Source organism: Bufo gargarizans, chromosome 5 (genome assembly GCF_014858855.1).
Source record: "Bufo gargarizans isolate SCDJY-AF-19 chromosome 5, ASM1485885v1, whole genome shotgun sequence".
NCBI classification, from domain to species: Eukaryota; Metazoa; Chordata; class Amphibia; order Anura; family Bufonidae; genus Bufo; species Bufo gargarizans.
The window spans coordinates 100,652,963-100,679,803 of NC_058084.1; the positions used below are offsets into that span (position 1 = coordinate 100,652,963).

General features: G+C 40.3%; 1 protein-coding gene across 8 annotated transcripts in view; it reads left to right on the forward strand.

The window, feature by feature from the left end:
• EYA1 (EYA transcriptional coactivator and phosphatase 1) overlaps nucleotides 1-11,138 on the forward strand; it is a 101,464-nt gene extending 90,326 nt beyond the window's left edge. For all 8 annotated transcript variants that reach the window (XM_044294515.1, XM_044294518.1, XM_044294519.1 and 5 more), the window contains 4 exons: nucleotides 14-128; nucleotides 240-361; nucleotides 4,082-4,182; nucleotides 8,223-11,138. In XM_044294515.1, the coding sequence (XP_044150450.1) occupies nucleotides 14-128; nucleotides 240-361; nucleotides 4,082-4,182; nucleotides 8,223-8,303 (419 nt within the window). In that variant the 3' untranslated portion in view covers nucleotides 8,304-11,138. The remainder of the gene's footprint in view (nucleotides 1-13; nucleotides 129-239; nucleotides 362-4,081; nucleotides 4,183-8,222) is intronic.
• Nucleotides 11,139-26,841: the final 15,703 nt, after the last annotated feature.

Below are 26,841 nucleotides of genomic sequence, written 5' to 3' on the forward strand. Positions count from 1 at the left end.
TGTGTTATATCAGGTTTGCTTGGCCCAGCAAAGAGGGAAGCCTGGTTACAGCTAAGGGCCGAGATTGAAGCTCTGACAGATTCATGGTTAACTCTTGCACTGAAAGCCCTTACATTAATTCACTCCAGGTATTTTATTTCTAAATGCATAAAACCAGTTGATTAGTATACTTTGATATAAACAAAACGCATTGTTCTTAAATTTAATTATTCATATATATTGTAACTGCTGTCTTTCAGGACTAATTGTGTAAATATACTAGTCACAACTACTCAACTTATACCAGCACTAGCAAAGGTTTTGCTGTATGGATTAGGAGTAGCCTTTCCAATTGAAAATATCTATAGTGCAACTAAAATAGGTGAGTACCGAATGAAGCATTATGCATAAATTTATACTGTATTAGAGATGAGCAAATTGATGGTAAACCAATCACATTCATTACGAATTTCACAAAAATTGGTCTGCCAAGTGAATCCAAAGTTTTGGCAATTAGTTTCAGACAAATTACGCAAAACGATGTCAGCGCCATTTTACTGTGAAAATTGGAAGGGAAAACAGGAAGGAAGAAGAAGATGAAACATCACAAGACACTGGGAGAGAGGAGAGATGGGCTTGCCCTGATTGGCTTAGAGGTTAACAGACAGCCCATCAGGGAGCGGAGCAGGATTCTGGCAGGTCCTTTTGCTCAGAACAAGCAAGACACCGTTTTGTCCTTAGCTTGCAATCTAAAACCATACACTTTGGCTGTGTCTGCCAAATAGCAATTTCAGAAACAAGCTAGCAATTTAGGTATGATAGGAAGAGTATAGTGATATAATTAGGTAGATTTAGGGTTTTATCATATTATTATTCATTTTTTTCCCCAGTAACTGTACAGCCAGCCCGCCCCTTTTTTTTGTAAAAAAACAAAAAAAATGTTCATAGCCTAATTGTCAGCACCTCCAGCATCAATAGCATACATTCTGCTGCAAACTCTCAGTAATCGCCCCCTTTTTATTTTCTAAAAACAAACGTGTTCAATTTATCTATCTGTTGTAATTGGACATTTCAGCACATTTCATTAACAAGCTGAATCAGTTCAAGGTGCTGTGCAGTTACAGCTAATATATTTTACTGCAATAACTGCATTAGGATGTCTGTGTTAACACGTTCAAGAAACCATCCAGTTACAGCAAATGTATTTCACTTTACTGCAATTACTGCATTATTACCATTGCAAATTGTCAATGCCAGTGTGAAGTGTGATTTGTAGAAGAGGAGGTACATTTAATTGTGCCTCTGTAAAATACAAAAAAAAAGAACACTTGCAATTTTGCTACCGTTTAATAATCTGTGTAAACTGTTTGGTAATTGGAAGAGTGGAAAATGAAAGACTCATTCCTTTTTCTCCAAGAGTCAGAATGTGGGTAGTAGTGCAAACAGCAGTAGCTCTCTGTTGTCAGCCATAGATAATTAAATGTGTGGCCAGGAAACAACTCTATTTGCCCAGTAATCCTCTTGTATGCAAGCTTGACTCCAACCTGGCTGTACCTCTTAGTGGATTCTACTGCCTTTAAGGAAATGACGACGTGCACTCAGCCTCACTGGAAGATACCTAGCTAATATTGTTTCTCCAATAAAGACATCCTTGCCTTGTACTGAAAAGTAGTGGAGATCATGGGACACTCCTTGCAATTGACGGTGTCTGTCTAGCTCAGAGTAGTCACACAGCCGACCAGTGCAAAAAGTGCATCAAGCAGCAAACATCTCACAGGCTGTCTCCTAACTCCAACTTTGCAAGGTGTTCAGTGCCAATGGCAGGAACATCATGGCTGCTGTGTATTTGTTGTAACTAACACATAGTCCCTTTATAGGGCACGTGATACATTTAGTGATGCAACACTTTTTGAAAAAGTACTGTGGCTTGCAGAGGGTGCTGGCTATGTCTGGGAGACTGTCCTCACATGTCAACCATTCTTATGTGGCGAAAAAAAAATTCTTGGACTTGCAATGACAGAACCGGCATCCATTGCACCACTTGATCTGCAATATTCCAGCTTGCTGGAATTCCACCTTGCATATGCTAGAGTCTCTGTATGCACATCATAAAGCAGTAAATAATTTCTTGATGCACCACACCTCCTCAGCAGGGAGCATATGTTGGTTTAAGGTCAGGCAGAAGCAACTCATTACAGGCCCGTGTCCTGTACTCAGGCCCCTCAAAAATGCATCCAGATTTGTCAGTAGAGAAACTGCAGCATCAAAGATGTCATCTCACTGATATTTATCTTAGAGTAGATGCTCATACAACAATAGATGGCAGAAGAAAAACAGCTTCTACTTCTTGTTGGCCGCCTATAGCTATTAGGGACCCACACATACAAAGTCCAATGGAGTCAGAAGTGGAGGAGAAGAATGAGGAGCTACCAATGGAGGAAGAAGAGAAGGAGGAGTAGTTAGTGGAGGAGCACAAGACTGCTACTGATAATGACATTACTGGCCATGACGCGTCACTGCAGTGGGGTGCATGAAAGAACTGCATCCTAGGGCACGCTGGCTAGCATGGCAAGCTGTATGCTTGCTTGCTTGCTTACATAATAACAGCTGTATTTTTTTATTATCAAGCAGTCTGATCATTACTGGATAGTGATGCTTTTAGACCTTCACTATCCAAGCAAACTGGGGAATATTTTTCTGTTGCTGAAAGGGAGGCCAAATTGATGTATTCCAGGATAATCCGTGCACGCAGTTTGCCACAGATTTCAGTGTGTAGAGGCCTGCCGTCCGCATGTCTGGCCAGAAAGTTTGCCTCCGCCCCCACTAAGTCACACTAATCCTCCCATCTCTGCTAACACAAGTAGCAGAAGCCACAGAAACAGACACCTAAGTTTCATTAACATGATGGAGCATTTTTTTATGTACCATGCCAGGCTGATGTAAATGAACAAACTAAGATGTACTGACTACCTGTACTGCAAACTGAGACATACTGCCTACCTGTACTGTGGCATTTTTCTGGCACATACCATTTTTCTTGACCTCATGGACATCTGGGCAGGAAGACTGGAACAGTGTCCGGAACCGGCCCTGTTTCCTCTCACTATACTGTCTTGTCCAGTCTCCAATGTAATCTCAAAGTGTGTTTTCACCACAGCAGAGGGAGTTGTCACACCTAAACAGACATATTTGTTCTGCACCAGTGTACAAAATACACTTTTGTCAGGATAAATCAGGAATTGATCTGTGAGGATCTTCACACACCTTTCACATGGTCACATAGTACATAAGGCCGAAAAAAGACATTTGTACATCCAGTTCGGCCTGTCATCCTGCAAGTTGATCCAGAGGAAGGCAAAAAAAAAACTGTGAGGTAGAAGCCAATTTTCCCCACTTAAGGCCGAATGCACACGCCCGTGAGCAGTCCGTGGTATCTCAGCAGGATGCCAGGCAGGGATACCACAGACTGCTCATGTCCGTGTTCCACGGCCGCGTGCATTTGGCCTAAGGGGAATAAAAAATTAATTCCCGGATCAACGACCCCTCTTTGACTGAGGTTGATGAATAAATCTGTCATTGCTGATGGTGGCTATTTATCGCTGGCCCCATCATGCCACTGTCACTTCTGTAGCTGTTACTTCCTACTGCTAATATTCCTATTGCCACTTTCACACAGCCACCACTACTGCTAATCTACTGTCATACTGAGCTTAAAAGGGATGGGGGAGAGCAATAATTTGAAAAAATTTCTTTAGAGGGTCATTTGCCAATTTCCAGGGCAATTGGAGAACTTTAGATTCATGTAGAATCCATTTGGCCACAAATTAAAATTTTTGAAGCTGTTTTGAAAGTTTTAGACACAAAAGAAATTTTAAGAAATATGCTGTATGTTCAACCTTGAATACTGCTTTTTGTATATAGAATATTCAAAGTTAAGTAATTGTAAATATATTGCGTTACTTATCTTGTATACTCGTCCTGAATTTGAACTTCTTGTATATCATGAAGCTGGACTGAAAATTCTTCTATTTAGATGATAAACATGAGCTAAAAACTCAATATTTTTAAATTTTATAACATTCCCCTTTCATTTTTTGCACAGGTAAAGAAAGCTGCTTTGAAAGGATAGTTCAAAGGTTTGGAAGAAAAGTAGTCTATGTTGTAGTTGGAGATGGTGTAGAGGAAGAGCAAGGAGCCAAAAAGGTAACTCAGTTGTTTCTATATTGCTAATATCTAGTTGTTAATATCTGTTCATTTACATTCATTATGTTTTCATGATTCCAATTACCCTAAAAGTATTTCATATGATTATTGTGTAAGTGAAAAAGGATGTTGAGAAACCTTCTAAACTTTTGGTATTCACATATATTATTATTACAATGGTGTCTGTTTCGCTTACCCTACCCAACGGCCCAAACCTGTCTCTCACCGTCTTCCTTCAGGTGGGCTTGGCAGCAGGGTTCATCCTCTCCCTTCACGCAGATAGGGCCTCTCCTCCTCTGCTTGTAGGGTGCATGTGGCGGTCGTCCCTCTAGCTCTTAAAAGGCCAGGGTTTGCGCACCTCCATCTTTACCAGACAATGGCTGCAAACCCTGTGGGAAGGTGCCTGAGCAATAGGTTACTTTGCTTGCTAAGTTCCTTAATATATGCTGTTCTCTGTTGTCTGCTCATATACCAACCTGTGCCCATTTACGGTATTCTGACCCTCAGCTGCTTGACCTGACCTGTGAATGAACTCCTTATTGCCCTTTCACTGCCTGCCCTGACCTCAGACTGCTTACAGTATTGCACGCACTCCACTTTCCCTGACCTTCAGCCTCTCACTAAGGCCTCATGCACACGACCGTTGTGTGCATCCGTGGCCGTTGTGCCGTTTTCCGTTTTTTTTCACGGACCCATTGACTTTCAATGGGTCCGTGGAAAAATCGGAAAATGCACCGTTTGGCAGCTGCATCCGTGAGCCGTGTTTCCTGGCCGTGAAAAAAATATGACCTGTCCTATTTTTTTCACGGCCAACGGTTCACGGGCCCATTCAAGTCAATGGGTCCGTGAAAGAACACGGATGCACACAAGATTGGCATCCGTGTCCGTGATCCGTGGCCGTAGGTTAGTTTCATACAGACGGATCCGAAGATCCGTCTGCATAAAAGCTTTTTCAGAGCTGAGTTTTCACTTCGTGAAAACTCAGATCCGACAGTATATTCTAACACAGAGGCGTTCCCATGGTGATGGGACGCTTCTAGTTAGAATACACTACAAACTGTGTACAAGACTGCCCCCTGCTGCCTGGCAGCACCCGATCTCTTACAGGGGGATATGATAGTACAATTAACCCCATCATATCCCCCTGTAAGAGATCAGGGCTGCCAGGCAGCAGGGGGCAGACCCCCCCCTCCCCAGTTTGAATATCATTGTGCGGCCCCCCCCCTCCCCTGTTGTTAACTCGTTGGTGGCCAGTGTGCGCACCCCCCTCCCTCCCTCCCTCTATTGTTTTAATACATTGGGGCCAGTGTGCGCGCGCCCCCCCAACCCCCCCTCCCTCCCTCTATTGTTTTAATACATTGGGGCCAGTGTGCGCGCCCCCCCCAACCCCCCCTCCCTCCCTCTATTGTTTTAATACATTGGGGCCAGTGTGCGCACCCCCCCAACCCCCCCCCCCCCTCCCTCCCTCTATTGTAATCATCATCGGTGGCAGCGGAGTAGAAGATTTTCATACTTACCTGGCTGCTGGCTGCTGCGATGTCTGCGTCCGGCCGGGAGCTCCTCCTACTGGTAAGTGACAGCAATGCGCCGCACAGACCTGTCACTTACCAGTAGGAGGAGCTCCCGGCCGGACACAGAGATCGCAGCAGCCAGGTAAGTATGAATCTTCTACTCCGCTGCCACCGATGATCGGGGGAGGGGGGGGGCACACTGGCCCCAATGCTATTATTACAATAGAGGGAGGGAGGGGGGGGGTTGGGGGGGCGCGCACACTGGCCCCAATGCTATTATTACAATAGAGGGAGGGAGGGGGGGGGGGTTGGGGGGGCGCGCACACTGGCCCCATTGCTATTATTACAATAGAGGGAGGGAGGGGGGGGGGGTTGAGGGGGCGCGCACACTGGCCCCAATGCTATTATTACAATAGAGGGAGGGAGGGGGGGGGTTGGGGGGGCGCGCACACTGGCCCCAATGCTATTATTACAATAGAGGGAGGGAGGGAGGGGGGTGCGCACACTGGCCACCAACGAGTTAACAACAGGGGAGGGGGGGCCTACTGGCCACCAATGAGTTAAAAACAGGGGGGGGGTCTGCCCCCTGCTGCCTGGCAGCACCTGCCAGGCAGCAGGGGACAGTCATGTACACAGTTTTTTTGTATATTCTAACCTGAAGCGTCTCCATCACCATGGGAACGCCTCTGTGTTAGAATATACTGTCGGAAATGAGTTTCACGATGTAGCTCATATCCGACAGTATATTCTAACATAGAGGCATTCCCATGGTGATGGGGACGCTACAAGTTAAAATATACCATCGGATTGGAGAAAACTCCAATCCGATGGTATAACAGAACTCCAGACTTTACATTGAAAGTCAATGGGGACGGATCCGTTTAAAATGGCACCATATTGTGTCAACATCAAACGGATCCGTCCCCATTGACTTGCATTGTAATTCAGGACGGATCCGTTTGGCTCCGCACGGCCAGGCGGACACCAAAATGACTTTTTTTTCATGTCCGTGGATCCTCCAAAAATCAAGGAAGACCCACGGACGGAAAAACGGTCACGGATCACGGACCAACGGAACCCCGTTTTGCGGACCGTGAAAAAAAACGTCCGTGTGCATGAGGCCTAACTAGAATTTTACATGACTTATCAATGCCCTGCCCTGGTATCTCTGACTCCTGTGGGTCAGCTGTTACCATACAGAGACTATTACAGTAGGTTGCGGCCTGAAAAGAATTCCAGATCCCTGAATAGGAGTTATTGGGTAAATACCTAAGGCAAATCTGTTGGTTAACACAGTGGTTCCACGCCTACTGCTTTAAAAACCCTCCTGTTTTCCTTAAAAAGATTGCATACTGAATACTGTAAGCTTTGTTTGAGAAGACAGGTGACATGATTGAGAATTAAAAAGTCTTCCTTTTTCATCAGGCGTTTTGGCACTGATCAGTAAATTGACTCTAAGTGAATCAAATTTGACCAGCGTTTTCCAATTTGGGCAAATTTCTCAAAATTACATCAGCCATTTTTCATATTAGAAGATAGAAAAGATGAAGGAGGAGTATTTGGTCAGCGTGTGTATATACAAAATGGTGGCATTTAATACCAAAAAGCAAAAAAAAATTTAAAACTTTTTTAGAGTAAAAAATACAACTATGCAGTGTGTTATTAAACAGGCTGTTTGATATGCTGCTGTCATTTTAAGTATACTAATGCTGTTTTGGCTTTAAAGAGCTTGAAAATGGTTTCATAAAGTCTCAGAAGACACCAGAATGTCATCCACAACTTTTCAGGGCAATTGTAGTACTTTCAATTTGGTCATATTTATTTGTGTCTGACTGTAATAGGTCAAAAGATTCTGCAGAATTGAATCCGAATTGAGTTCCAGTAGAGTCACTAATCACTAGTTCTAGCTTTTTCTAGTCAATACCAAGATCCCAATGGAAGCATCATGAACCCCAATATAAGTCTATAAGGTCTATTAGTCTTATTTGTCTGTACCACCATACATAATGATCAGAGACTTTATGTAGATGAGAACTGGATGGCAGGTCTGCTGCTTGGAATATAAAGTCTGGATTTGTACATATTGGATTAGAAGTTGTAAAACTTTAGTAGCAGAGACATGCCCTTCTAGTACCGCTTATTATTTATATTAATGCCCCTATTTGAAAGTGTTGGTTGCCTACTCAAAAATCGTGACCCAACAGTATACTTCTGGCTTGACTTGTTGGAGAAAGGTTGGACCTGTGTCCCTGTAAATTCTGAGGTAATGTAAATTCCAAATTTAGGGTTGGACTATCCATGAAGCAAGGTGAAATTCTTAAGGTGCAGTTATTTTGCAGATATTCATTCCATTTCTGGCAAGTGGAATGGGGATTTATTTCACATTAGCAAAACAAATCTATGCTGAATTTATTACTACTGAGCTTGGTAACTGAAATTTTGAGGAAAATTGGAGAATCTATTTATTCAAAGAAAAAATGTTTGCCCCATTATGAAATTTCAACTCAGTTTTTTTTTTTTTCGTTTCAGCATTCAATGCCCTTCTGGAGAATAACAAGCCACTCAGATTTAATGGCACTACACCACGCATTGGAACTTGAATACTTGTAGCAGGAAAACAGCACTTTTCATCTGAATACAAATAAACCCTGCTGATGGGTTACATGAAACAGATGTTCCGGTGTCCCTGTGCAACATTGCTGAAGTGGAATTTCAACCGGAAGTGCTTATCTTCTGTTTGATACACTGCTGATAATTTAAGCAATAGGACTTTAAGGGAAAAAATAGCTAGTAAATGAAAATTAAGAAGAAAAAAAACACTAGCCCACGTTATAGCTCCACAGACAAAACAAAGGGTTCCTACCTGTGAAGAAAATGGAAAATAAGACCTTGTGACTTCTTTATAGGCTTCCTGATTTCCACGTAAGGAAAGTTGACTGTGGAATGGCAGGTTTTACTGCACATTTAACAGCTATGCTAAAGTCTCTTAGTATAGTGCCCTAGTTTATACATCTTATTTATGGATGGACACTTCAGCTTGATGTACAGAGATATAGTAAAATAAAGATGGCACCAAAGACCCGTCTTTGTGACTCTGAAGCGACTTTGGTCAAAATGAGTCTAAGGCAGATGGAGGCAATCTAGGATTTCCAGACGTTTGAAAGCTACAGATCCCAGCCAAGGTTGGGGTATTCTGCCTACATCAGGTAATCGACAGGTTGCCTACCTCTGGTCTAAAGTATGTATGCTGTAATTTAAAATAGAAATATGTACATCACTGCGACAATCATGTACAGAAAGATTTTTGTGTGTGTAAATTTGTAATAATGGATTCTTTTACATGTTGTTTAGGTAAATATTATTGAGATAGTAAAGCCTCAGTAGATCAGGTGTGCAGGGCGGCGTGTGTACAAATGGTTGTGCAGTGCCTTATCAAAGTGTTAGCTATAAATATGTAGATAAAGGTGTTTTTTTTATATAGTTGAATTTGTTAAGACCAAACACACAGATGTCAAGTGTCAATTATATCTTTTTCTTTTTCATTATTTTTTTTGCCTATTAAATAAATCAAATGCACATTCTCCAAACCAAACACTTCTCATGCCTTTTAAAAGCAGTGCAATTACCTTTTCAATGAAGTAACTTAAAATATAAGATGTAATTAGAAGTATCAGTTATGTAGATATATACCATAACAACATCAATTTGATTATATCTCTAAGGGCAGGCCTTAAATAGTAATTGTAATTTCATATTTTCCATAAATGAATGGTACTAGTGAATATAATAAACTTTGTAATATATATTATCAGAGAAATATGCTCCTACTCCCCCTTCTTTTCACTAACTCGGATATCACTGCTCAGATCATCTTCAGTATAGATAGGTTGCCTGCTCACTGAAGGATCAGATTACATAGGAGAAGAGGGGAAGGCGGAGTAGAGAGGGGCTGCTGGAGACAGAAAGTTTGCTCCTGTTTTTGTAAGTGATTTACGGCCTTAATTAATTGCTGAATTCACATCTAAAATGCTCAGCAGTGCTATGTAATGTCCTCCGTTACTGCTGCAGCTTCCGAGGATGTGCTATACAGAATTAGGAAGCAGGATCCTTGTTTTCTCCATGCATAGTGTATGGGCAGACATGATTCTAGCTAGTCTCCATTCACTAGCTCAGAAGAAAATAGAATTATAGGTAGTTTGCGAAGGGAAAAACTGCTTACAAGTTCTATATACAAGGCAGATATATATGTCATGTACATATATACGGCAGCTTATTCTGAGAAATTGTCTGAAATGACAGTTACGCAATGCATGATATGCAGGACATTCACCTTGGCTGATGGTCTAAAAAAGACCCACCTTTCCTGCTGCATGGTACATTTCTCCCAAAGTAGTCACAGTGTGGATCAGGTGATCGTTTTTGACCAATCAGCAAGAAAATAATGTGCTCTATTACATGCCATTGGCTCTAACTTGCCCCTCTATCAAGTGAGAATTTGGGGAGAGCTTAGCATTATTAGGCAAACTGGGGAGCTAATTTAAAGATATCAGTCTTGTTGGCGGACTTCAAACAGAAATAACCAAAATATATTTGAAGTGCTTTTTTGATTTGGAGGCATAGTCAATGCAGTGTTAAGGAATTGCATTATTAGCATACTCATTTTCTCATAAGAAAACAAGGAGCACTACAAACCTGGAGCTAGAAAGCTGTGGGACAGTCACATTTTCCACAACTTTGCTATAGTGGACTGCTATACAGACTGTCTATGATTTGGCGACCTCATGTCATTCCCTGCAGCTGCCCAAACTGTTAACATCCTATAGCTATATTGAGCTATTGAGTTCTACTCCCATCTTCTTTTGTAACCAATTCTCAAAAATAAGCACAATAGGCACGCTCTACATACTTTAAGCAAAAATAATAATAATAATAATAAACACCTAAAATCCAGTTTGGAAGGCTGTATAAATGTCTTTATATAAGGTTGAAATTTCCTGAATTTTCCTGAATTCTGTTTACCTGCTTGAAATCTACTTGCAATCAATTCACTACATCTACAGACATAAATCCACCCAAACAATGAACTCACACTGCTGCTAGAATTAGCAACTTGTGGATCTTAAAAAGGACTTTGTATCTATTTCTTAAGAAAAATACACAGGGATTATTTTGTTTTTGATTATTTCAAGTAACAGTGAATAGTTCAGCCGTATTGTACAAAATTAGCATGTTGAACCCACAGATATGTACAGTTTTCTTTTCTCTTTCAAGTTTGTGTTAAATTAATAAATTTAATTTGTGAAATATTGATTAAATTGTGCCTAATTTTATTTTCACATGTACCTATTGTAATTAATATTGTTAATTTTGTTATTTTTGATTCTGTAAAAGAAAGAAAAAAATAGAAACTTCAGAAAAGAGTGAATCATTTTAAATAAAATCAGAAGACGATAAAGGATTTATACTTTTTAGCTTTGTGTGTCAGTGCAAATGAAATGTTATTTTTTTTGTTTAAATGCTTGAATATAAGCATCTTGTCTAATTAACATTTTGACAACAAAAGAAATGTGCAATACAGAATCTACCATATATTTTTGGGCTATGGTATATGCATTCCATTATGTGAAAAAAATGTCTGTGAGGAGGTACAAACCCATGTGGCCCATCCAATGCAAATAACTATTGACCTATGGGTTTGATCCTGAGTGCAAAGAAGCATTTTCATTGTGAGTGAGATACTTTAGCCAATCAATATGGTTGTGTGAGCATTGTGACTGGCACTATTCTGGGGCTAGAATTGTGGTGTAATAGGCCTGACTTTTTGCATTTGTATTTTCCTTTACTTTATTGGTGGAATTAATTATGTTCTTCATCTCTACTGGTTCATCAACTAACAGTTATATTTTATGATTAATCAATGTTTATTGATTTTCATGCAAGAAAAAAAACTGTAACACTTGACCAACCTGGAAATATATTATAAACAAGTACATATCAAACAGATACGTCAGCCACTTCAAGGAACCTTCTGATTTTTAAACCCAGGGCCTGATGTTTTGAGACAGAAACGTTACCAGTTGAGCCACAAACTTAACTATGGTCAATGGGAGGATTTTCTCTGACTAGTATTCTTCCCATGCACTGATACAGATACATTTCTATATACCAGGATGTTGCATGGGATATCAGCAAAGATATAATTTATTTAGTAATTACAAGAAACATAATGAAGCAACACAAATTACAGTACACACAATTGGGCATATACATATAAAAATACGTATATTGTAATTAATTTTGCTCCATTTTATTTTGATTTGTTTAGGCTACTTTCACACTAGCGTTTTAGTTTTCCGGTGTTAAGATTTGTCGTAGGGGCTCAATACCAGAAAAAAAAAACGCTTCGGTTTTCAATTTTCCCCTATTCATTGTCAATGGGGACAAAACTGAACTGAATAGAACGGAATGCTCCAGAATTAGAGGTGGGACCAATCCAATTTTTTTCAAATCCGAAAAGGTTCTTGAATCTATTGATTCTTTCGAATCTCGAATCCTACGAATTCTGTGCATAAGAATTGTATAAACGGTGTAAGAAACAAAGTGATCCAAACGCTTATTGGGGGGATCTGTGGATGACACTGATATGGGGGGGGGGATCTGTGGATGGCACTGTTATGGGGGGATCTGTGGATGGCACTGTTATGGGGGATCTGTGGATGGCACTGTTATGGGGGATCTCTGGATTGCACTGTTATGGGGGATCTCTGGATGGCACTGTTATGGGGGATCTCTGGATGGCACTGTGATGGGGAATCTCTGGATGGCACAGTTATGGGGGATCTCTGGATGGCACTGTGATGGGGAGGATCTGTGGTTGACACATATATAGCATCTTATGCTATGTGCCATCCACAGATCCCCCGATAACAGTGTCCCTGCAGTGTAAGTGACTCCCAATACAGGGGCTGTGGGCCGGCATCTGGATTAGGAATGACAGCGGGGACCGGTGCAGTCCCTGTATTCAAATGCACCGGCCCCGCTCACTGTAGTATTATCTTATGATCTAACCTGCATTGTTAAGATATAATAATCCTTCTGTATTACTTACATTATGACATTAAGTTCCGTAGCAGAGAAGAGGGAGGCGAGAGGAGGCAGGCCAGGAGGACGAGTGGGCAGCACGTCACTCACTACCGTCATGCACCCGTGCCGCCTGCTTGATTCATAAAGTGGGCGGCGCAGGCACGTGACGTAGTGAGTCACGCGCCGCCCGCCCGTCCTTCCCGCCTGCCTCCTCTCTCCTCCCTCCTCTCTGCTACGGGACTTAATTTTGTAATGTAAGTAATACAGATGGATTATTATATCTTAACTATGCAGGTTAGATCATAAGATTATACTACAGTGAGCGGGGCCGGTGCATTAGAATAGAGGGACTGCACCGGTCCCCACTGTCATGGATTCGTCGGATTCGAATTTAGTAAATGAGGTCGGGATTCGAGTCCACAAATCCCTCGAATCCAACAAGATTCGAGGGATTTGTGGATTTGACGGATTCATCGTCCCACCTCTATCCAAAATGCATTCCGTTCTGTTTAGTTGCGTTCCCATACTGGAGAGCAAACCACAACATGTAGTTTGCTTTCCTTATTGCAATGCGGAGCAAGCGGATCTGGCATGATCCCCAATGCAAGTCAATGGGGACAAATTCGTTTTCTCTGACACAATCTGCCACGGGTCCGTCCTCTATTGACTTTCAATGGAGTTTATGACGGATACGTCTTGGCAATGTTAAAGATAATACAACCGGATCAGTTCATAATGGATACAGATGGTTTTATTATCAGTAACGGAAGCATTTTTGCTGAACCCTGCCGGATACAGCAAAAACGCTAGTGTGAAAGTAGCCTTAGTAATTTAAATAATATATATTTTTGCTGTTATCCTATACAAATGCAGTGATATATAGAGCCGTATCTATAGATACCAGTAAACATTGCATGAATACTAGTGAATATTTTTAGTTAGAGAAAAGCCTTTGATTAACAACAGTGGGTTCTGTAGCATGTCAGTCTCGACGACAGAAAGTCCTGGGTATGAGTCCTCATAGTAACAATTTGAAAGTAGAGATGGAATAACTTTAAAATATGAAAGGGTATCCACAAACACTGTCAGAATACTAACAGTCCTTGGGGATACCCTCAGGGATGACTAAATATATGGAAATAGCCTTATATGGACTCACAGAGCAGTTACTCCTAAGGCCTCGTTCACATCAGCGTTCAGCCTTTCCGTTCTCCTGCTCCGTTATAGGAGCAGGAGAACGGAAAGGACGGATTGGGCACATAACTGAGGCGAGCGGAGCCTACGGACCCCATAGACTATAATGGGGTCCGTTAGGTTTACGCTCAGAAAATGATTTTAGAGCGGAGACAAAAGTCCTGCAGTCCTTGTCACATGATCAAAGATACTTTAGCAACAAAAAGGCTCAATAAAGTAACATAGGAAATCATGGAGAAGCAGCAACCAGTATAAAAATGTGTGTCTCTCTCTTTGCATGTGTATCTCTATATGCATGTGTGTTTCTCTGTGTATGTGTGTCTCTATCTGCTCTTAGGCTACATTCACATAGCCATATGCATTTAGCAGTCCACAAAGGGCAGATCTGTAAAACACGTATATGCGTTATGAACATCCCACACTTTACGCAGACTCTTTTAAAAGGAATCCCTATTCTTGTCTTCAAAATGGATAAGTATAGGACATGTGCTATAATTTCAAGACAAGGCCCAGAAATTTGCAGCAAAGTCTAAATGTTCTATGTTAGGTTTACCGAGGAGATTTTCCAAAATTCTACAACATATATAACATTTGCTCTGGATTTTCTATCATGGACACTGAAAATCTACAACACTAGCAGTGGGGAGAAGCGGGGGGTTGTAATTTACTTTTTGCCTTTGGTATTAGAAAGGCCAGGTGTACCCCTGGCAAGGATCTTAAAATCCTGATAGCATAGGCAGATGTTTTTTGCAATCTGTGTTACAGACTGTAATACACATTGCAGGCCGGTTGGCCTACTGTATAATAGAAGGCAATCATCCCACAGGGAATTTTCCCAGAGGGGTACATTGCCAATCCAGGCCAGGATACAACTTTGTAGACTTTTGTACTGAACTTCCCATGGAAAATGTAGAATAAATTAGTTTTGCAGAAGGAATGCATTCTTATTTTTGTTGATCTAAACCGAATGTTGCCTATATTCAGAAAATAGTTAAAATATTATGGAAAATATGCTAGTGTTGTTTCACACCTTTTTTTAATGGGGTTCTTTGCTAACAAGCACACAGTGGAGGAAAAATAGAAACATAGAATGTGTCGGCAGATAACAACCATTTGGCCCATCTAGTCTGCCCAATATACTGAATACTATGAATAGCACCTGGCCCTAACTTATTTGAAGGATGGCCTTATGCCTATCTCATGCATGCTTAAACTCCTTCACTGTATTTTCAGCTACCACTTCTGCAGGAAGGCTATTCCATGCATCCACTACTCTCTCAGTAAAGTAATACTTCCTGATATTACTTTTAAACCCTTGCTCCTCTAATTTAAAACGATGTCCTCTTATAGCAGTTTTTCTTCTGTTAAATATTCTCTCCTCTTTTACCGTGTTGATTCCCTTTATGTATTTAAAAGTTTCTATCATATCTTCTCTGTCTCGTCTTTCTTCCAAGCTCTACATGTTAAGGTCCTTTAATCTTTCCTGGTAAGTTTTATCCTGCAATCCATGTACTAGTTTAGTAGCTCTTCTCTGAACTCTCTCCAAAGTATCAATATCCTTCTGGAGATATGGTCTCCAGTACTGAGCACAATACTCCAAATGAGGTCTCACTAGTGCTCTGTAGAGCGGCATGAGCACCTCCCTCTTCCTACTGGTAATGCCTCTCCCTATACACCCAAGCATTCTGCTAGAATTTCCTGCTGCTCTATGACATTGTCTGCCTACCTTTATTTCTCTGAAATAATGACCCCAGATACTGAGGTTAGGACTGTATCACTGATTTTATATTCTGCTCTTGGGTTTTTACGCCCCAGGTGCATTATCTTGCACTTTTCAACATTAAATTTTAGTAGCCAGATTTTTGACCATTCCTCTAGTTTTCCTAAATCCTTTTCCATTTGGTGTATCCCTCCAGGAACATCAACCATGTTACAAATCTTTGTGTCATCAGCAAAAAGACACACCTTACCATCGAGGCCTTCTGCAATTTCGCTGATAAAGATATTAAACAATATGGGTCCCAGAACAGATCCCTGAGGTACCCCACTGGTAACAAGACCATGGTCTGAATATACTCCATTGACTACAACCCTCTGTTGTCTGTCCCTCAGCCACTGCCTAATCCATTCAACAATATGGGAGTACAAGCACAAAGACTGCAATTTATTGATAAGCCTTCTGTGTGGGACAGTATCAAAAGCCTTACTAAAGTCCAGATAAGTGATGTCTACTGCACCTCCACCATCTATTATTTTAGTCACCCAATCAAATATAATCAATAAGATTAGTTTGACATGATCTCCCTGAAGTAAACCCATGCTGTTTTTCATCTTTCAATCCATGGGATTTTAGATGTTCCACAATCCTTTCCTTAAGTATGGTTTCCATTAATTTCCCCACTTTTGATGTCAGACTTACTGGCCTATAGTTGCCCGATTCCTCCCTACTACTTTTCTTGTGAATGGGCACAACATTTGCTAATTTCTAATCTTCTGGGGCGACTCCTGTTACCAGTGATTGGTTAAATAAATCTGTTAATGGTTTTGCTAGTTCGCCGCTGAGCTCTTTTTAATAGCTTTAGGTGTATCCCATCAGGCCCCTGTGACTTATTTGTATTAACATTTATCAAAACATTTATCAAAAAATGAATCCAGCTTCCAATAAAAGCGATGACCTTTATTCCTCCAAGCAGTAAAATCCAATAAACACAATGCACAAACAACGTGTCTGCGTTTCGGATCATAGAGTAATCCATTAAATCCAAACGTGTAGACGTTGTTTGTGCATTGTGTTTATTGGATTTTACTGCTTGGAGGAATGAAGGTCATCGCTTTTATTGGAGGCTGGATTCATTTCTTCATTTTTATATTGCCTTGTTTGCCTGGTCCCAGGCATCTCCATGCTTCCTGGGTGATTAGCAGGTGAGCTCTGCTGAACTTCTTTGGACTATCATAACATGTATATATACAAAATCTTTCATAGGCATTGGTCTAGCTGAAGAGTTTGATTTAGGAGTATGAAAAATCTATGTGCTCTATAGGAATGCTCAGAAACTGACTTAGCAGGCACAAAAAATAACTTTGGCCTCTCACAAACTATCGACAATTTTGCCTTACACTCCAAAATAAAGACAAAAACCAGTTTGATAAACCAGGGGCAAAATCTGCAAAAGAACATGCTGCCTCATTAAGTACCAAAATAGGACATGTACTTAGGGGTTAATGTCTAAAATATTTAAAATATGAGATTGACTAAATAATCAACATATTATTTCTAGAACAACAAATTAAGATCCTATTTTTTTTTTACATTTTTGTTGTGTTTTTGGCATCAGTAGTATTTTTATCAAATTGTAGCATGCCAGGTAGGATGTTTCTTTCTGGTGTTTTTCCCTGGTAATTTTCTCTATAGAGACTTAAAAATACCAGGAGAACAATCTTGTAAAAATGTCACAAAATATAAGGCTACCAAACATGCTTGTAGAAAAACACAGTAGGTACCTGATTCATCATGCCTTCACTCCCAATTCTGGCTTCAAAAAGTCTCAAAATAGGCCCTCTGTAATTTTTTTTGTTCAATTGCGCAAAAACTTTGCTCCTCTTTGCATTTTTACGCCACTCCAGTTTTTAAAAATGCCTGGGAAAGCAGATGTGGTTAGCTATGTCAATGAGTTTCACTTCAGATTTATTACTGAGAAGTTTAAAAAAAGTTACCAAAAAAGTCACATTCACACTCAAAACTGGAGTAGATTTTCTAGACAAAAGTGGTAAGTTGAAGGATAAGACAATTTTATGAAATAAGATGCGACATTTGATAAATGTGGCATCAGGTATGCCAACACAGCAGAATTGAATTAAAATATTTCACACATGATATATTCCCCCCTTGATGTGCATGGTGTTTTTTTTTAACCTGTTTTCAAAGTAAACATAAAAGTATTTGCAAAGAATGTCTTGCATATAATATTATATGTTTGTGAATGAATAAACAATGCATTGTATAAATCACTACAACTTCACAATTGCATCTATGTTGTAGTGGCAATACAATACTATAAGGACAAGTCGGAGGGGTCATTTACATGTTGCAATCACACAAAGGGTAGCTATAATTTGTTATGTGTATTCAATCAGTTCCACATTAACTTTATTATTTTTTTAATTTAATTTCTCCACTTTAAAGCGGCTCTGTCACCAGTTCACCCCTATTAAACCAGGCACATAGCCTGGTAGTGGTGATCCTGCAGTTTAAAATAATACCATCCTCTTCACTGTCTGTGCCACCGGAACAGATGTGGGGACCTATTCTTTGTCAAGAGACCACTACAGCCACTCAAAGGTATCAGCAGTCATGTGTGCAAGAATGGTTTGTCAATCCTAAACATTAGCGGATAATTTTTTTTTTATAGAGGAAGAGGAAAGCAGGAAAACCCGGCAGGCCAAGTAGACAAGGAGGAAATCAGATCCAAAAATTCTAGGGGAAAAGTGAACTACATATAATGACATTATTAAGATTTTGCATTACATTAGTAAGCAACTGATACATGGAAGGATATCTGTATATTGGTAACTATAAATGTAGGATCTAAGTTAATATTTTTACCTTTAAAACACACAGACTAATGGACAACTCCAAATCAATAAAAAAAAATGTATGCCCTGGACTATTTCCACACTGAATCATAGTAATACACGGTGTCATGCTGTGACCTGAGCCTGCACAATATACACTGTGCAATATGTTGCTATAAATATATTAAATGCTGAGAAATAGAAGCACAGAACATGCAGCTACAAGTTAAATATATTATTTGGCATTTGTTGGTCAGGAACCGAGTTTTAAAAGACATTTGGGGGACAAAGGGCAATGTATAGCTTCCATACTGCTGCAATATGTAATCATTTTTTATTAAGCTCTTGTTCATATGGGACAATGTAAAAATATTAAAATATATCTATTGGCAACATATTCTGCAATCCTTTACAATGAGAGAAAGCAATAATGATACAAAATATGATACACTGAAAAACATATGCATAACTAAAAAGAAGTCAATGCAATTTTTTTATGGCCACATGCAGGGGGTCTAAATTAATTTTGGGGTCTGATCTGGGGTATGAACTAATTGTGGGGACTGGACAGGGAGTCTTTAAAGGTGGATATAGGACCTATAATATTTTAGCCCATGCTTTAATCTGTATATGCGTCCTCAGAGGGTTTCATTTAGCAGTATTGCATTCAGCGGTACTGTAGATATAGTACTGGGGGCACATGGGGCAGCAGCAGTTTTACAATATTGGGGGTAGTAGCAGGAAGGCAGGGGCATAAATATGACAGGTTTGAGTTACTATAGAGGGTGGCAGTGGGCTGAAAAGTGAGGAGCTAAGGATGAGTTGGCAGGTAACTTTGCAGTTGCCAGGAGGAGTCATCATAATGGTCTGGGCCATGAGAAGAAATGACTTCACTTATAGAAAACATCACCTGCAAGTCACCAAATGTAATAGTTTTATATTCTGCCTATAAGAAAGCGCTGACAGGGAAATGTATCAATTATGCAGTGCTTGCATAAAAGCACAACATTCATTTTTGTATCTTTCATAAAAACAAAATGAAGTAGCTGTTTCCTTCACCTACATGTTTCGAGCTTCTCTTGAGCTCTTGTTCATGACATAGCTTGTAACAAATACATTTGTTATTTAGGAACAATTACCAACTACAAGTTACAATTTGCTATAAGTTATTGATTTGCTGAGAGTCTGACAGTTAGGCTGCAAGCCAATCAGCAGGCAGGATTTTGACAGGTCCGTCAGTCTCTGGGCTTGCTCAGTAGCCAGAGATGCCTTTTTGAGCTTAGCTTGAGATCTTGGATGTGTCTGGCAGACAGCAGTTACAGATGCAATCCAGCAATCTAGGTGCTGTAGGGACATATTTCATTTGGTAGCTTGAATCAATAGAAAAGTCAGGGTTTTATCAATGAAAGAACTCAGAGTTCTGTCTGTGTGTGTGGAAATTGAAAATTGAATGTATAATAAATGAAACTCAGCAATCAAAAAGGTCATTCAGCATCAAAATACTACTCGCAATCACAAGGTACTTGTGCCATCATTTCTTTATTCAGTCCTCTGATTTAAGAAAAATAAAAGTTTTTATAGTTTGTGTTTTATAGGCTTTTCCCAGAACCTCCAGCAGCATATATTCGACTGCAATTTTGCCACCATTTATAATTAAACTATTCAGCGTATTTCAGAGCATCAATGCCAGTGTATTTGTAGAAGGGGATGTATAACTGCACATCTTTTAATTGAGAAAAAAAGATGCATCCTGTATAGTTAAGCAATTAATTGCATTTTACCAGTGTTTTCATAGCAGGGCATGCTTAATTGTGCTTGTTAGTTACAAAATAAAAACTTTTTCAATTTTTTTACCATTTGTAATTGACATTTCATTGCATTTCAGAGCATCATGTATTGCATCAATATACCCTGCAGTTTTATTTAACGCATCTTGGAAGTGCAGTGTAATCCAAGTACTCGCTCCATTCATGTGAAGGGAGCAAGTGCTTGTAATTACACTATACCACCGCTCCACAGTAGGCGAGGAGTAGTGAAAAGACGAGGAATCGGCCTTGTATGGAGCGCCGCCTCCTCATCTCACAGCTAATTGGATGGGGTGCCATATTTGGGACCCCCACCAATCAGATATTGATGACCTATCCTGATGTTAGGTCATCAATATTAATTGCTGTACAAATCCTTTAATTTATTGGGTAGCATTAATATATATTTTTTATAATGGAGCTGATGTGTAAATTGAACAGATTTGACTTGAGGCTTCTACTCAGGGAGTTATCTAAGTGGCCCCTCAGGTCCTCACCCTTTAACCCCCTATACAGGAATCTAGACTTCTCTGCAGGGGAGCCACAAGGGGAAAACCAAAGTGGAGTACTGAGGAATACGGCAAAAACTTAGAGACAGGATGAGGTCAGGGTAGGCATTCCAGGGTCAGAACAGAGAGCATGCAGGCTGAGGTCAGGCAAATGAACAGATGGCACACCTTTGCAGGAAACTGGCAAACTAGAACCTATTGATCAGGCACCTTTCCGCATTTGTATGTAGCACACACATGGGGAACTGCGATCGCAAAGCCACAAGGTGCAAGGAAGTTAGGCTTTGCGGCAAATCAAAATTTTCCTGAAATTCAGATCAAAGTCAATTGGTTTGGCTTTGATTTACTCAACACTAATTATAATAATGTATTGTTTTTATTCCATTAACTTTTCTAAAATGCATTTCAATCTTTAATTATCAACTAAGGTAGATTTGAATTGATTATTCAGTGCTGTGTGAAAGTTTTAGGCAGGTGTGCAAAAAATGCTGAAAAGTAAAAATTCTTCAAAAATAAAAGTGCTAAAAGTTTATTTTAATCAATTAGCAAAATGCAAATTGAATGAACAAAATTGAAATCAAATCAAAACTTGGTGTGACTACCCTTCCAAACAACAACCATTCTTATAGGTACATTTGCACACAGTTTGTTCTTTTTTACACTGAAGATATTTCTTAATGATATTGGCTGGAATGTATGTTTGGGGTCATTGTCCTGTTGCATAAAAAATCTGGAGCCAAGCAGATGCTTCCCTGATGGTATTGAATGATGGATAAGTAAGTATATGACTATATTTGTTAGCATTAAGGACACCATTAATCCTGACCATATCCCCAATTCTATTTGCTGAATTGCAGCCCCAAACTTGCAAGGAACCTCCACCATAATTGCTGTTGCTTGTAGACACGCATTATTGTACTACTCTCTAGCCCTTCCTTCAACAAACTGTCTTCTGCTGCAGCCGAATATTTCAAATTTTAACTCATCACTCCAGTGCCCCTGCTACCTTTTTTCTGCACCCAAATTTATATGCTTTCATGCATAGTTGTCACTTAGCCTTGTTTCCACTTAGAAAGTATGTGTTTTTTTTGGCCACAATTCTTCCACGAAAACCACTTCTGACCAGAATGGTAGATGAGTATACCTAGGTCTCACTGGCTTCTGCCACGTCTGAGCTGATGGCACTTCTGATTTAGAAAGGAAGTAAGCATGATGTGTCTTTTATCAGCTGCACTAAGTTTTCAGAAAATAGATCTAGGGATTTGGTCAGAAATGGATTAATGGTGTCTACAAATATGAGAAATACAGTCAGATGCATACCCATCATGCAATACTATCAGGGGAGCTTCATACAGCCAATGTCATTAAGAACTATCTTCAGTGTAAAGAAGGAGTCTTAGAAGTGATCTCAACAGCATTGTCTGGGATTACATGAAGAAACAAAAGGATATGAGCAAGCCCACTTCCACAGAAAAGCTGTGGTTAATTATCCAAGAGTTTTTTAAAAACCTCCCTGTCAAGTTCAATAACTGCGTACAAGTGTACCTAGAAGAACTGATGCTTTTGTAAAGGTAAATGGTGATCACACTAGTTACTAATTTGATTTAGATTTCTCTTTTGTTCATTTAATTTATATTTTATTAAAAGATAAAAATATTAACACTTCTAGTTTTAAAACATTCTTACTTTGCAGTATTTTCCACACCTTTGCCTAGAACTTTTGCACAGTACTGTATGTATGTGAGTGGTATGTGTGTTGGCACAATTTGCCTACTCTTCCTAGGATACCAAAACGCCTTGCCCTGGGCCAGAGCACTCTAACTTGACATTAGATGCATGATCCGTTAATAGACATCCCATCTAAAAATGAAATAAAGTAAATAATTTTAAAACAGTCATGAATCCCAGGCCTCCACAACTGAGGCTTGAGGATAAAACAATATTCACATTATAAGGCTGTAGTAAAATTAAGCAGATCAAAACATTTAACTTAATCTAGTACACAAAATATATGATAATTTACTATCTACCTATTTGCAGAAATGCCATTACATAATAACATAGCTTTCCTAGAAAAAGTTTGCCATGAAGCAAAAAAAAAGTTAAAATTCTGCTTGGTCTGGTTAATGTCAAGCATTTCAACATGAAATTAACCACATATAAACAAATACCAACCATAACAGAGAAAAGCATGTCTCCATACAGTAAATGACTAAAGCTACATTTCCATTCACTTGTTTTCTCCAGTTTTCAATTTTTCATTCTTTAGATCATTTTTGATGTAAGGAAAAGTTTGTAATTTTGTCCTATTCACTGAAAGTAGGTTGTGAGAAAGAAATCCTGCTAGAAGTGAATATCACAATTCATTTGCCAAATGGTGGCCTAAATATCATTTATTCATTTACCTTTTCAATATATATATATATATATATAAAATAAAAAATCGGACTGCACTCCAGATGTATCTGCAGTGAAAAAAAGATTTATTCACCCATATGGTGGCACAAGCGACGTTTCGGCTCACACATGAGCCTTTCTCAAGCATTGGTAAGAAGTGAGCAAGTTACATATAAAGGTGTGTCAATCATAACAATTGGTGCTTCAACCTAATTGATACTTAAAAACATATAAGCAAAAAAATATTACAAGTAAAACAAAATACATCCAATTTGATATGGTTAGTAAAGTGACAAGTGCAGTAAGTGCATAAAGTGCATGATGTATCGAAATTACATATCAATTCCTCCAAATCCATAATTATTCTCAGCTACATTATACTCAAAACGTGATGATTACATAAATCATAATGATACACATGTGTGGGAGGAGGTAACCAGTAAATTGATACCTGGGATAGTGCTAGCGACCACGCAGACCATCGCGCTGTACAGCACGTCCTTGCAAAGCCTTTGCACATGTCCCGATAGGCTGCCAAGTCATTGTCCGGCGCCCGCTAGGGGACGCACGTGCGTCGCAAGGTCACATGTCAGTGACGTGAGTGGCGCACAATGCGATAACCCACGGCGTCCTATACATCTATCAAAGAGGGAAGCGCATGAGGTGTCCCCAATGTACTAACCGCCATATTAGATGAGGGAGCATTGCCCTATTATTAGTATATACTAGACAGACTTCTGTTCTCGTTCCACACTACGTCACTCTGGGTCAATCCCATGTGTCAGCAGGTTGGAAGAGTCTCGACCCTTTTCAAGTAGGAGGCTCAATTCCAGTCGTTACCCCAGTTCTGTGGGCACGTCAGTTCCATCAGTGCTGTGGGTCCCAAACCCGCTAAAATACGTGACTAAGAGGGATTCTCCTCATTACCATGTATCAGAACTGTACCTAATTATAGGTCGGCAGTAAAGAGTACAAGCATAAGTTCTATCCTATCTCAAGATTGGGGAGAGGGGGACAAGAATGGAAAGCAATTCTCTATTCTACGCCACCGGGACATATGCAAGAATCACAAGGAAGCAATATTTTAAAAAAGAGAAAATTTCAATGTAGGCCTCTCATCCACTGTCCAGGTCCATCAATTTTGCAAGATACCTTCTCCAAAGGTGTAAGTGTACCTGAAATAATAAAATAAAATTGTCAGTGATGCATATTCCAAGCACTATGTACAAAAGTGCTATGGTTTGTTTCACATTTATCTTTGTTACTAATTTTTTTATTTTTTATAAAAATATTGTTACCAATGAATCAGTCTACTACAAGAGAATTACTTCACGCACAACCAAAGCATAATAGGGCAAACCAACCTACTCACATCCCACCAACATATCCATAGTCAATATTCAGTCCATTAGGGTGCAAACTATTTAAAGTCTGGATCCAATACATTTCTCTTTTTTTAAGTAGGGATATCCGATCCCCACCTCTCCGTGGCATATGCACCTGATCTATAATCCAGCACCTAAGATCTTTTTCACTATGCCTTTTCAAGCCAAAATGCCTGGGAACTGGAAGATCTGTGCGTCCCTTTCTAATAGTGTAATGGTGGTTATTCAGTCTGGTCTTTAAGTCGGTGGAGGTCTCACCCACATAAAGAAGTTGACATGGGCATGATAAGATGTATATTACATGCGAGGAGTCACATGTCAAGTGAAACTTGATAGGATATGTCTGTCCTGTACCAGGGTGTGTGAATACCCTCGACCTACATATTACACGGCAATTGACACAATGAAGGCATGGAAGGCATCCAGTGCCCAATGGTGCCAACGTTGTCTGTCTGGTAACTGATTTGTGTCCCACGTCAGCTCTCACCAGCTGATCTCTAATGTTTTTACACCTACGGTAGGCACATAGCGGTAATGCCCCAAATTCTGGTACCGTTGCCCGGCAACAATTTAATATTGCCCAATGTTTCTTCAGTATTTTGTTAATGGCGCTGCTCTGCTCTGAGTAGGTGGACACAAATGTAATTCTGTTATGGTTCTTTCTCTCTTTGTTACCCCGCAGTAGGGTGTCCCTGTCTACCGCTAGCGCTTTCAACTTTTGTGCTTCAAGCAGTGTATTGGGGTACCCTCGTTGTTAAAATTTGGTAATCATACCATCTACTGTTTTCTCAAAGGTATAATTAACTGCCACAATCCTCCTAGCCCTTAAAAATTGTGAATAAAGCAAGTGCTTTACCATACTCCTGGGGTGACAGCTTTCATACCTCAACATCATGTTTTTGTCAGTGGGTTTTGTATAAAGTTCAGTAAACAAAACCCCATTAGACACAATTACATTAGTGTCCAAAAACTGAACAGCAGTATCTGAATAAGTGACGGTGAACTGTAGTTCATCGTCCACACCATTGAGATATCTGTGGAAGTCTTGCAGTTGTTGTTCGGTCCCAGTCCAGATGAGGAAGATGTCGACCATGTACCTCCACCACCCCAGTATATACTGGGCATGGTGGGAGTCATAGACGACACCCTCCTCAAACTGGCACATAAATATGTTGGCATAGGTTGGGGCCACAGTGGACCCCATCGCCACGCCCAGCTTCTGGACATAGTATGTGTCCTGAAACAGAAAGTAATTATGTTCCAGTACGATCGTGAGTAACTCGATGATAAAAGAGCAAGCTTCAGGTGTCAATGATGACATATCCAAGCAGCTTCTGTTGGACAAATTAAACATTTTGCAATTGAACTCACTAGATCTTTTTATCTGCTCACCACTTGTTCCCTGGAACCATACCTTTAACTTAAGGGAACGAAAGAAGTTAATTAACCTCCTCAGGACCGCCGTACGCAGGATTGCGTCCTGCCGGCGGCCCTGCTCTTCTGGGTGGACGCATATACGCGTCCTCCCGCGAGAGCCGAGATTTCCTGTGAACGCGCGCACACAGGCGCACGCGCTCCCGGAACGGAAGGTAAGCGAGTGGATCTCCAGCCTGCCAGCGGCGATCTGATTTTTTTTAACCCCTAACAGGTATATTAGACGCTGTTTTGATAACAGCGTCTAATATACCTGCTACCTGGTCCTCTGGTGGTCCCTTTTGTTAGGATCGACCACCAGAGGACACAGGTAGGTCAGTAAAGTCGCACCAAACACTACACTACACTACACCCCCCCCCCGTCACTTATTAACCCTTTATGAACCCCTGATCACCCATGATCACCCCATATAAACTCCCTGATCACCCCCCTGTCATTGATCACCCCCCCTGTCATTGATCACCCCCCTGTCATGCTCCGTTCAGACGTCCGTATGATTTTTACGGATCCACGGATACATGGATCGGATCCGCAAAACACATGCGGACGTCTGAATGGAGCCTTACAGGGGGGTGATCAATGACAGGCGGGTGATCATGCATATACACTCCCTGATCACCCCCTGTCATTGATCACCCCCCTGTAAGGCTCCATTCAGACGTCCGCATGTGTTTTGCGGATCCGATCCATGGATCCGTAAAAATCATACGGACGTCTGAATGGAGCCTTACAGGGGGGTGATCAATGACAGGGGGGTGATCACCCATA